Source organism: Somniosus microcephalus, chromosome 3 (genome assembly GCF_052327205.1).
Source record: "Somniosus microcephalus isolate GS21.2 chromosome 3, FLI_Smic_1.0, whole genome shotgun sequence".
Lineage (NCBI taxonomy): Eukaryota > Metazoa > Chordata > Chondrichthyes > Squaliformes > Somniosidae > Somniosus > Somniosus microcephalus.
Genome location: NC_140989.1, coordinates 367,401,204 through 367,413,782, shown reverse-complemented (window position 1 = coordinate 367,413,782; position 12,579 = coordinate 367,401,204). Strand labels below are relative to the sequence as shown.

General features: G+C 50.7%; 1 protein-coding gene across 1 annotated transcript in view; it reads left to right on the top strand.

Annotated features, from left to right (window-relative positions):
- The first annotated feature begins 230 nt into the window (after positions 1–230).
- The window catches only part of col24a1 (collagen type XXIV alpha 1), a 677,579-nt gene continuing 665,230 nt past the window's right edge, over positions 231–12,579 (top strand). Inside the window, exon 1 of the mRNA XM_085983549.1 lies at positions 231–651. Coding sequence (XP_085839675.1) covers positions 596–651 — 56 coding nt within the window. The 5' untranslated portion in view covers positions 231–595. The remainder of the gene's footprint in view (positions 652–12,579) is intronic.

The window sequence follows — 12,579 nt, the reverse complement described above, 5'->3', positions numbered from 1 at the left end:
TGGTATTGCCGAGTTTACTGTGCTGATCAATGGAAGCTGGTCTTCAGCGAGAGACGCCGCAGCAGCCCAGATAGGGGGGCTGTGATGTCAGCAGCCAGTTGGTGAAATTTAACACCGAGTGCTCTGATCAGACATTCTCGCCACAACTCCTTTCACTGGCAAGTGAAGGCAGTTGATCCCTGGACAAGAGGTGGGGGGTAGGGGAGGGGAGGGGGGTGTTGGGTGGGAGAGAAAGCGGTCATTGGGAAACACCGATAGCTGGAGAAAGGCTCCTGACATCCACGTTTGCAACGATCCCTCAAGCCCTCCTGTGCAATCTGAAAACTTTTTTTTGCTCGTCCACAGGGCAAACAAGGAACGATTGACACCAGGTCTGCTGGAGTGGAGAGAGAGTGTGTGAGAGAGAGAGAGAGGGAGGGAGAGACGGTGTCTGCGTGTGTCTGGCAGGAGGAGGTATGCACTCTTGAGATCAGTGCTGCCGCTAGCAACATGCGGACGGTGAGTTAGACCCTGGCTGCTGGCGGGCCATGAATCAGCATCGCTGCCGGATTCCGTTTTCGCTTCGGTTGTTCGCTGTCTGGACAAATGCATACAAATGTATTTAGGAGCCCAAAGGACAAGGAGTGGATTCGACTCTGCCACCTCGAAAACGTAAGTAAGTGGCGAAGGGACAACCTGGCCGAGACTTGAAGCAAGCTTGATTAGAGAGATTGCTTTTAAAATCAGTTGCAAGGAGATTTAATTGTGAATTGCTCAATTGTTTTTGGTTCGTTCGATCTCCCAAGCTGTCTGCCCCCCCCCCCCCCAATGAAGGAACCCCTGCCCTACTGATATTGAGACAATCATTTGGGGGAAAGCGAGCTGATTCTGGCCAGTTTCCAGTCACTTCCAGCAGGCAGGCGGATTTAGATTCTCTGCACTTTTCCCTGTGGCTTTGAGTCGCTGGAAGGTCGCAGATGTGGAAGGGATCACCTTGTCCCGGGGGTGAAAACGCTCTCACGGCGCTCCGGTTAGACAGGTAATTGTGAGCCTGGCTGTACTTGTGTGGGTGAAATCACAGAGCAAGGCAGATGGGAATCTCATGACCACAGTGCTGGTGAGATTTAAAGGTGTGTGTGTGTGTGTGTGGTGGGGGGACTAGATAGGAACAGCAGGCAGAAAGGCACAGGAGGCTGTGCTGGTGGGGTGAGCCGGCAGGAGTGGAGTACAGGGGGCTGTTTCAGTGCTCGACATTCTCTGAGGATCAGACCGCGGGGGCTTTACACATTACACAAACTGCTGCTTGCAATACACCCCGTGCTACCGGGCGACTTGCTGCATTCTGCTCCCAGTATCTCCTGTAGGTACAAGAACCCCAACACTGGGGGCCAGGAAGGCCTGTGGGTCTTCAGCATTGATCAGATCGGCCCACTTACACACATTAGCGCCAGGGCGGTATTACTGTCAGCTCCACAGGGACTGTTTTGAATACAAAACAGACTTTTATAGTACACAGAATTACACCGATTATATCTGTGCACACAAGGTTCAGCGGTGTCTGTACTTGTCGGGTCAAACCTCTCCGTCTTCCCCCTCCTCTCTCCTTCCCCTCCTCTCCCCCCCCCCCCTCCTCCCTCTCCTTCCCCTCTTTTCCCTCTCTCTCCTTCCCTCGCTCTCTCCTTCCCCCCCTCTCTCTCCTCCCTTCCTCTCTTCCCTCTCTCTCTCTCCCTCCCTCCCTCTCTCCTTCCCTCCCTCTCTCCTTCCCTCCCCCTCTTTTCCCCCTCTCACTCTCCTTCCCTCTCTCCCTCCTTCCCTCTCTCTCTCCCCTCACTCTCTCCTCCCTCTCATTCCCTCTCTCCTCCCTCCCCCCTCTCATTCCCTCTCTCCTCCCTCCCCCCTCTCACTCTCCCCCCTCTCTCTCTCCTCCCTCTCACTCTCTCTCTCCCTCCCTCTCTCTCTCCTCCCCCTCTCCTCCCTCTCATTCCCTCTCTCCTCCCTCCCCCTCTCACTTTCCCCCCTCTCTCCTCCCTCTCACTCTCTCTCCCTCCCTCTCTCTCTCCTCCCCCTCTCCTCCCTCTCATTCCCTCTCTCCTCTCTCCCCCCTCACTCTCTCGCTCCCCCTCTCTCTCTCCTCCCTCCCTCGCTCTCCCCTCTCACTCTCTCTCTTCCCCCTCTCTCTCCTCCCCCTCTCCTCCCTCTCATTCCCTCTCTCCTCCCTCCCCCCTCTCACTCTCTCTCTCCCCCCTCTCTCCTCCTTCCCTCTCTCCCCCCTCTCTCTCCTCCCTCTCTCCCCCCTCTCACTCTCTCTCCCCCTCTCTCTCCTCCCTCTCTCTCCCCTCTCACTCTCTCTCCCCCCTCTCTCTCCTCCCCCTCTCCTCCCTCTCATTCCCTCTCTCCTCCCTCCCCCCTCTCACTCTCTCTCTCCCTCCCTCTCTCTCCTCCTTCCCTCTCTCCCCCCTCTCACTCTCTCTCCCCCTCTCTCTCCCCCCTCTCACTCTCTCTCCCCCCTCTCCTCCCTCCCTCCCCCTCTAACTCTCTCTCTCCCCCCCTCTCTCTCCTCCTTCCCTCCCTCCCCCTCTCACTCTCTCTCTCCCCCCCCTCTCTCTCCTCCTTCCCTCTCTCCCCCCTCTCACTCTCTCTCCCCCTCTCTCTCCTCCCTCTCTCCCCCCTCTCACTCTCTCTCCCCCTCTCTCTCCTCCCTCTCTCTCCCCTCTCACTCTCTCCCCCCCTCTCTCTCTCTCCTCCCCCTCTCTCTCTCTCCTCCCTCCCTCCCTCTCTGTGTGTTTGAACAGTAAAGGACGAGGCGATGGGACTGGGACGATCTGAAGTCCCTCCTGACGCTGCTCCAGTTTGGCTGCCGGTGGGTGTAACCGATTTGGAAGCAGAATAAAAGGCCCTACACCCATAAAGTCGACTCTGTTATGAAACTTTTTTCTGGGGGGGAGGGGGTGCGGGTGGGGACTTCTAAAGCCGCCGATGCATATTCGCATGAACTTGTTATCTCGGGACAGAGGCAGCCCCTGTGGTGGATGCGGTTTTCACTGAAGGTCACGCGTCCTGTTGAAAGCACAAGGGGCAGCTGCCGATCGCCTTGTCAGGGGGCAGGAGCAGGGCGCTTGGTCCTTGCAGACTGTGTGTGGGGGAGGAGACATGCAGTATGTGCCAATTCATAGAATCAGACAGCACAGAAGGAGGCCATTCGGCCCATCGTGCCTGTGCTGGCTCTTTGAAAGAGCTCTCCAATTAGTCCCACTCCCCCCTGCTCTTTCCCCCAGAGCCCTGCGTTTCCCTTTCAAGTATTTACCCAATTGAAAATTAACTTCCAGGCGATGCATTCCAATTAGAGACTTTAAACCATACTTTTTATTTATTCGTTTATGGGATGTGGGCGTCACTGGCAAGGCCAGCATTTATTGCCCATCCCTAGTTGCCCCTTGAGAAGGTGGTGGTGAGCCGCCTTCTTGAACCGCTGCAGTCCGTGTGGTGAGGGTACTCCCACAGTGCTGTTAGGGAGGGAGTGCCAGGATTTTGACCCGGTGACTTTGTGTTACATACATCGAGATACCTAAAGAACTGGTTATTTAACAGGAATGGCACTTGCAAATATGATACCTTGGAATATGCACTTCCTACTCTGCATTGCCAATGACATGTCGGAGTGATCTTTTAACATTTGCAACACCGGATACCGTTCTTTCACCCTTTCCCCATCCTTTGTGCCATATGATCCATTCAAAAAAAAATGTGATGGAACCCCCAATTCGCTCATTGTTAGAATAGGACTGATTGAGGCTTGACTGTACTGCGACGCAAAGGGTTAAAGAAGGAAGGGTTGCCTTGTGACACCCAGCGAGAAACGCCGCCAAGATAAAGGAAACCGAACGATTGCACTGGGAAATGAGACAATAAATATTGCTCACAACCTCTGCATCTCCTGCTAATGCCATGAACTTACACCTCTCAACCCTTTGTTATGGTTCTGCGAAAGCGGATCGGAAGAGAGATAGGATCTCAATGGCAGGACTGGCAGCATGTGCAGGGGAGTGATGTTTATCAGGGGCTGTGTTTCAAAACCAAGTTCCTGTTCATGCTGTTTATAAATAACAGCGTGGGGTTTATTTGTACACGTGTTCAGGGCTCTCCGTTTCAATCTGCTTTTATTTTGCATCCAGGGCCCTGAGTGTGTCTTCGCTGACTCACAGTGAACATGTCTTCAAATATATATTGACCGATCTGTTTATACCATTCAATTCCTCACTTTCAACTGGTTGTGTGCTCTCTCCACTGCTAAACACTGGATTGTGTGCTCCCTCTACTGATAAACACTGGCTTGTGTGCTCTCTCCACTGCTAAACACTGGATTGTGTGCTCCCTCTACGGATAAACACTTGCTTGTGCGCTCCCTCTACTGATAAACACTTGCTTGTGTGCTCTCTCCACTGCTAAACACTGGCTTGTGTGCTCCCTCTACTGATAAACACTTGCTTGTGTGCTCCCTCTACTGATAAACACTGGCTTGTGTGCTCTCTCCACTGCTAAACACTGGCTTGTGTGCTCCCTCTACTGATAAACACTGGCTTGTGTGCTCTCTCCACTGCTAAACACTGGATTGTGTGCTCCCTCTACTGATAAACACTTGCTTGTGTGCTCTCTCCACTGCTAAACACTGGATTGTGTGCTCCCTCTACCGATAAACACTGGCTTGTGCGCTCTCTCCACTGCTAAACACTGGATTGTGTGCTCCCTCTACTGATAAACACTGGCTTGTGCGCTCTCTCCACTGCTAAACACTGGATTGTGTGCTCTCTCCACTGCTAAACACTGGATTGTGTGCTCCCTCTACCGATAAACACTTGCTTGTTCGCTCTCTCCACTGCTAAACACTGGATTGTGTGCTCCCTCTACCGATAAACACTGGATTGTGTGCTCTCTCCACTGCTAAACACTGGATTGTGTGCTCCCTCTACTGATAAACACTGGCTTGTGCGCACTCTCCACTGCTAAACACTGGATTGTGTGCTCCCTCTACCGATAAACACTTGCTTGCTCGCTCTCTCCACTGCTAAACACTGGATTGTGTGCTCCCTCTACCGATAAACACTGGATTGTGTGCTCTCTCCACTGCTATCACTGGATTGTGTGCTCCCTCTACTGATAAACACTGGCTTGTGCGCACTCTCCACTGCTAAACACTGGATTGTGTGCTCCCTCTACCGATAAACACTGGCTTGTGCGCTCTCTCCACTGCTAAACACTGGATTGTGTGCTCCCTCTACTGATAAACACTTGCTTGTGTGCTCTCTCTACTGATAAACACTGGATTGTGTGCTCTCTCTACCGATAAACACTGGCTTGTGCGCTCTCTCCACTGATAAACACTGGATTGTGTGCTCCCTCTACCGATAAACACTTGCTTGTGTGCTCTCTCCACTGCTAAACACTGGATTGTGTGCTCCCTCTACTGATAAACACTGGCTTGTGCGCTCTCTCCACTGCTAAACACTGGATTGTGTGCTCCCTCTACTGATAAACACTTGCTTGTGTGCTCTCTCTACTGATAAACACTGGATTGTGTGCTCTCTCTACCGATAAACACTGGCTTGTGCGCTCTCTCCACTGATAAACACTGGATTGTGTGCTCCCTCTACCGATAAACACTTGCTTGTGTGCTCTCTCCACTGCTAAACACTGGATTGTGTGCTCCCTCTACTGATAAACACTGGCTTGTGCGCTCTCTCCACTGCTAAACACTGGATTGTGTGCTCCCTCTACTGATAAACACTGGCTTGTGCGCTCTCTCCACTGCTAAACACTGGATTGTGTGCTCCCTCTACCGATAAACACTGGCTTGTGCGCTCTCTCCACTGCTAAACACTGGATTGTGTGCTCCCTCTACTGATAAACACTTGCTTGTGTGCTCTCTCTACTGATAAACACTGGATTGTGTGCTCTCTCTACCGATAAACACTGGCTTGTGCGCTCTCTCCACTGATAAACACTGGATTGTGTGCTCCCTCTACCGATAAACACTTGCTTGTGTGCTCTCTCCACTGCTAAACACTGGATTGTGTGCTCCCTCTACTGATAAACACTGGCTTGTGCGCTCTCTCCACTGCTAAACACTGGATTGTGTGCTCCCTCTACTGATAAACACTGGCTTGTGCGCTCTCTCCACTGCTAAACACTGGATTGTGTGCTCCCTCTACCGATAAACACTGGCTTGTGTGCTCTCTCCACTGTTAAACACTGGATTGTGTGCTCCCTCTACTGATAAACACTGGCTTGTGCGCTCTCTCCACTGCTAAACACTGGATTGTGTGCTCCCTCTACCGATAAACACTGGCTTGTGCGCTCTCTCCACTGTTAAACACTGGATTGTGTGCTCCCTCTACTAATAAACAGTGGCTTGTGCGCTCTCTCCACTGCTAAACACTGGATTGTGTGCTCCCTCTACTGATAAACACTGGCTTGTGCGCTCTCTCCACTGCTAAACACTGGATTGTGTGCTCCCTCTACTGATAAACACTGGCTTGTGCGCTCTCTCCACTGTTAAACACTGGATTGTGTGCTCCCTCTACCGATAAACACTGGCTTGTGCGCTCTCTCCACTGCTAAACACTGGATTGTGTGCTCCCTCTACCGATAAACACTGGCTACTGGCTTGTGCGCTCTCTCCATTGCTAAACACTGGATTGTGTGTTCCCTCTACCGATAAACACTGGCTTGTGCGCTCTCTCCACTGCTAAACACTGGATTGTGTGCTCCCTCTACCGATAAACACTGGCTTGTGCGCTCTCTCCACTGTTAAACACTGGATTGTGTGCTCCCTCTACTAATAAACACTGGATTGTGTGCTCTCTCTACCGATAAACACTGGCTTGTGCGCTCTCTCCACTGATAAACACTGGATTGTGTGCTCCCTCTACCGATAAACACTTGCTTGTGTGCTCTCTCCACTGCTAAACACTGGATTGTGTGCTCCCTCTACTGATAAACACTGGCTTGTGCGCTCTCTCCACTGCTAAACACTGGATTGTGTGCTCCCTCTACTGATAAACACTGGCTTGTGCGCTCTCTCCACTGCTAAACACTGGATTGTGTGCTCCCTCTACCGATAAACACTGGCTTGTGCGCTCTCTCCACTGCTAAACACTGGATTGTGTGCTCCCTCTACTGATAAACACTTGCTTGTGTGCTCTCTCTACTGATAAACACTGGATTGTGTGCTCTCTCTACCGATAAACACTGGCTTGTGCGCTCTCTCCACTGATAAACACTGGATTGTGTGCTCCCTCTACCGATAAACACTTGCTTGTGTGCTCTCTCCACTGCTAAACACTGGATTGTGTGCTCCCTCTACTGATAAACACTGGCTTGTGCGCTCTCTCCACTGCTAAACACTGGATTGTGTGCTCCCTCTACTGATAAACACTGGCTTGTGCGCTCTCTCCACTGCTAAACACTGGATTGTGTGCTCCCTCTACCGATAAACACTGGCTTGTGTGCTCTCTCCACTGTTAAACACTGGATTGTGTGCTCCCTCTACTGATAAACACTGGCTTGTGCGCTCTCTCCACTGCTAAACACTGGATTGTGTGCTCCCTCTACCGATAAACACTGGCTTGTGCGCTCTCTCCACTGTTAAACACTGGATTGTGTGCTCCCTCTACTAATAAACAGTGGCTTGTGCGCTCTCTCCACTGCTAAACACTGGATTGTGTGCTCCCTCTACTGATAAACACTGGCTTGTGCGCTCTCTCCACTGCTAAACACTGGATTGTGTGCTCCCTCTACTGATAAACACTGGCTTGTGCGCTCTCTCCACTGTTAAACACTGGATTGTGTGCTCCCTCTACCGATAAACACTGGCTTGTGCGCTCTCTCCACTGCTAAACACTGGATTGTGTGCTCCCTCTACCGATAAACACTGGCTACTGGCTTGTGCGCTCTCTCCATTGCTAAACACTGGATTGTGTGTTCCCTCTACCGATAAACACTGGCTTGTGCGCTCTCTCCACTGCTAAACACTGGATTGTGTGCTCCCTCTACCGATAAACACTGGCTTGTGCGCTCTCTCCACTGTTAAACACTGGATTGTGTGCTCCCTCTACTAATAAACAGTGGCTTGTGCGCTCTCTCCACTGCTAAACACTGGATTGTGTGCTCCCTCTACTGATAAACACTGGCTTGTGCGCTCTCTCCACTGCTAAACACTGGATTGTGTGCTCCCTCTACTGATAAACACTGGCTTGTGCGCTCTCTCCACTGTTAAACACTGGATTGTGTGCTCCCTCTACCGATAAACACTGGCTTGTGCGCTCTCTCCACTGCTAAACACTGGATTGTGTGCTCCCTCTACCGATAAACACTGGCTACTGGCTTGTGCGCTCTCTCCATTGCTAAACGCTGGATTGTGTGCTCCCTCTACCGATAAACACTGGCTTGTGCGCTCTCTCCACTGCTAAACACTGGCTTGAGTGCTCTCTTTACTGATAAACACTGGCTTGTGCGCTCTCTCCACTGCTAAACACTGGATTGTGTGCTCCCTCTACCGATAAACACTTCCTTGTGTGCTCTCTCTACTGATAAACACTGGCTTGTATGCTCTTTCCACGACTAAACACTGGCGTGCGCGCTCTCTCTACTGCTAAACACTGGCTTGTGCACTCTCTCTACTGATAAACACTGGGTTGTGCACTCTCTCTACAATAAACACTGGCTTGTGCAGTCTACTGATAAACACTGGCTTGTGCTCTCTCTCTACTGCTAACCACTGGGTTGTGCACTCCCTCTACCGATAAACACTGGCTTGTGCTCTCTCTCTACAGCTAAACACTGGCTTGTGCACTCTCTCTACTGATAAACACTGGCTTGTGCTCTCTCTCTACAGCTAAACACTGGCTTGTGCACTCTCTCTACTGATAAACACTGGCTTGTGCTCTCTCTCTACAGCTAAACACTGGCTTGTGCACTCTCTCTACTGATAAACACTGGCTTGTGCTCTCTCTCTACAGCTAAACACTGGCTTGTGCACTCTCTCTACTGAAAAACACTGGCTTGTGCACTCTCTCTACTGAAAAACACTGGCTTGTGCTCTCTCTACTGATAACACTGGCTTGTGTGCTCTCTCTACTGACAAACACTGGCTTGTGTGCTCTCTCTACTGATAAACACTGGCTTGTGCTCTCTACTGATAAACACTGGCTTGTGCTTTCTCTCTACTGATAAACACTGGCTTGTGCGCTCTCTCTACTGATAAACACTGGCTTGTGTGCGCTCTCTACCGATAAACACTGGCTTGTGTGCTCTCGCTACTGATAAACACTGGCTTGTGCGCTCTCTCTGCTGATAAACACTGGCTTGTGTTCTCTCTCTACTGATAAACACTGGTTTGTGCGCTCTCTCCACGGATAAACACTGGCTTGTGTTCTCTCTACTGATAAACACTGGCTTGTGCGCTCTCTACTGATATACACTGGCTTGTGCTCTCTCTCTACTGATAAACACTGGCTTGTGTTCTCTCTACTGATAAACACTGGCTTGTGCTTTCCCTCCACTGCTAAACACTGGCTTGTGCTCTCTCTCTCTACTGATAAACACTGGCTTGTGCTCTCTCTCTACTGATAAACACTGGCTCGTGTTCTCTCTACTGATAAACACTGGCTTGTGCTTTCCCTCCACTGCTAAACACTGGCTTGTCGTCTCTCTCTACTGATAAACACTGGCTTGTGTGCTCTCTCTACAGCTAAACACTGGCTTGTGTGCTCTCTCTACTGATAAACACTGGCTTGTGCTTTCTCTCCACTGCTAAACACTGGCTTGTGTGCTCTCTCTACTGATAAACACTGGCTTGTGTGCTCTCTCTACTGATAAACACTGGCTTGTGCTTTCTCTCCATTGCTAAACACTGGCTTGTGTGCTCTCTCTACTGATAAACACTGGCTTGTGCGCTCTCTCCACTGATAAACACTGGCTTGTGTGCTCTCTCTACTGATAAACACTGGCTTGTGCTTTCTCTCCACTGCTAAACACTGGCTTGTGTGCTCTCTCTACTGATAAACACTGGCTTGTGTGCTCTCTCTACTGATAAACACTGGCTTGTGTGCTCTCTCTACTGATAAACACTGGCTTGTGCTTTCTCTCCACTGCTAAACACTGGCTTGTGTGCTCTCTCTACCGATAAACACTGGCTTGTGCGCTCTCTCCACTGATAAACACTGGATTGTGTGCTCCCTCTACCGATAAACACTTGCTTGTGTGCTCTCTCCACTGCTAAACACTGGATTGTGTGCTCCCTCTACTGATAAACACTGGCTTGTGCGCTCTCTCCACTGCTAAACACTGGATTGTGTGCTCCCTCTACTGATAAACACTGGCTTGTGCGCTCTCTCCACTGCTAAACACTGGATTGTGTGCTCCCTCTACCGATAAACACTGGCTTGTGTGCTCTCTCCACTGTTAAACACTGGATTGTGTGCTCCCTCTACTGATAAACACTGGCTTGTGCGCTCTCTCCACTGCTAAACACTGGATTGTGTGCTCCCTCTACCGATAAACACTGGCTTGTGCGCTCTCTCCACTGTTAAACACTGGATTGTGTGCTCCCTCTACTAATAAACAGTGGCTTGTGCGCTCTCTCCACTGCTAAACACTGGATTGTGTGCTCCCTCTACTGATAAACACTGGCTTGTGCGCTCTCTCCACTGCTAAACACTGGATTGTGTGCTCCCTCTACTGATAAACACTGGCTTGTGCGCTCTCTCCACTGTTAAACACTGGATTGTGTGCTCCCTCTACCGATAAACACTGGCTTGTGCGCTCTCTCCACTGCTAAACACTGGATTGTGTGCTCCCTCTACCGATAAACACTGGCTACTGGCTTGTGCGCTCTCTCCATTGCTAAACACTGGATTGTGTGTTCCCTCTACCGATAAACACTGGCTTGTGCGCTCTCTCCACTGCTAAACACTGGATTGTGTGCTCCCTCTACCGATAAACACTGGCTTGTGCGCTCTCTCCACTGTTAAACACTGGATTGTGTGCTCCCTCTACTAATAAACACTGGATTGTGTGCTCTCTCTACCGATAAACACTGGCTTGTGCGCTCTCTCCACTGATAAACACTGGATTGTGTGCTCCCTCTACCGATAAACACTTGCTTGTGTGCTCTCTCCACTGCTAAACACTGGATTGTGTGCTCCCTCTACTGATAAACACTGGCTTGTGCGCTCTCTCCACTGCTAAACACTGGATTGTGTGCTCCCTCTACTGATAAACACTGGCTTGTGCGCTCTCTCCACTGCTAAACACTGGATTGTGTGCTCCCTCTACCGATAAACACTGGCTTGTGAGCTCTCTCCACTGCTAAACACTGGATTGTGTGCTCCCTCTACTGATAAACACTTGCTTGTGTGCTCTCTCTACTGATAAACACTGGATTGTGTGCTCTCTCTACCGATAAACACTGGCTTGTGCGCTCTCTCCACTGATAAACACTGGATTGTGTGCTCCCTCTACCGATAAACACTTGCTTGTGTGCTCTCTCCACTGCTAAACACTGGATTGTGTGCTCCCTCTACTGATAAACACTGGCTTGTGCGCTCTCTCCACTGCTAAACACTGGATTGTGTGCTCCCTCTACTGATAAACACTGGCTTGTGCGCTCTCTCCACTGCTAAACACTGGATTGTGTGCTCCCTCTACCGATAAACACTGGCTTGTGTGCTCTCTCCACTGTTAAACACTGGATTGTGTGCTCCCTCTACTGATAAACACTGGCTTGTGCGCTCTCTCCACTGCTAAACACTGGATTGTGTGCTCCCTCTACCGATAAACACTGGCTTGTGCGCTCTCTCCACTGTTAAACACTGGATTGTGTGCTCCCTCTACTAATAAACAGTGGGCTTGTGCGCTCTCTCCACTGCTAAACACTGGATTGTGTGCTCCCTCTACTGATAAACACTGGCTTGTGCGCCTCTCTCCACTGCTAAACACTGGATGTGTGCTCCCTCTACTGATAAACACTGGCTTGTGCGCTCTCTCCACTGTTAAACACTGGATTGTGTGCTCCCTCTACCGATAAACACTGGCTTGTGCGCTCTCTCCACTGCTAAACACTGGATTGTGTGCTCCTCTACCGATAAACACTGGCTACTGGCTTGTGCGCTCTCTCCATTGCTAAACACTGGATTGTGTGCTCCCTCTACCGATAAACACTGGCTTGTGCGCTCTCTCCACTGCTAAACACTGGATTGTGTGCTCCCTCTACCGATAAACACTGGCTTGTGCGCTCTCTCCACTGTTAAACACTGGATTGTGTGCTCCCTCTACTAATAAACAGTGGCTTGTGCGCTCTCTCCACTGCTAAACACTGGATTGTGTGCTCCCTCTACTGATAAACACTGGCTTGTGCGCTCTCTCCACTGCTAAACACTGGATTGTGTGCTCCCTCTACTGATAAACACTGGCTTGTGCGCTCTCTCCACTGTTAAACACTGGATTGTGTGCTCCCCTCTACCGATAAACACTGGCTTGTGCGCTCTCTCCACTGCTAAACACTGGATTGTGTGCTCCCTCTACCGATAAACACTGGCTACTGGC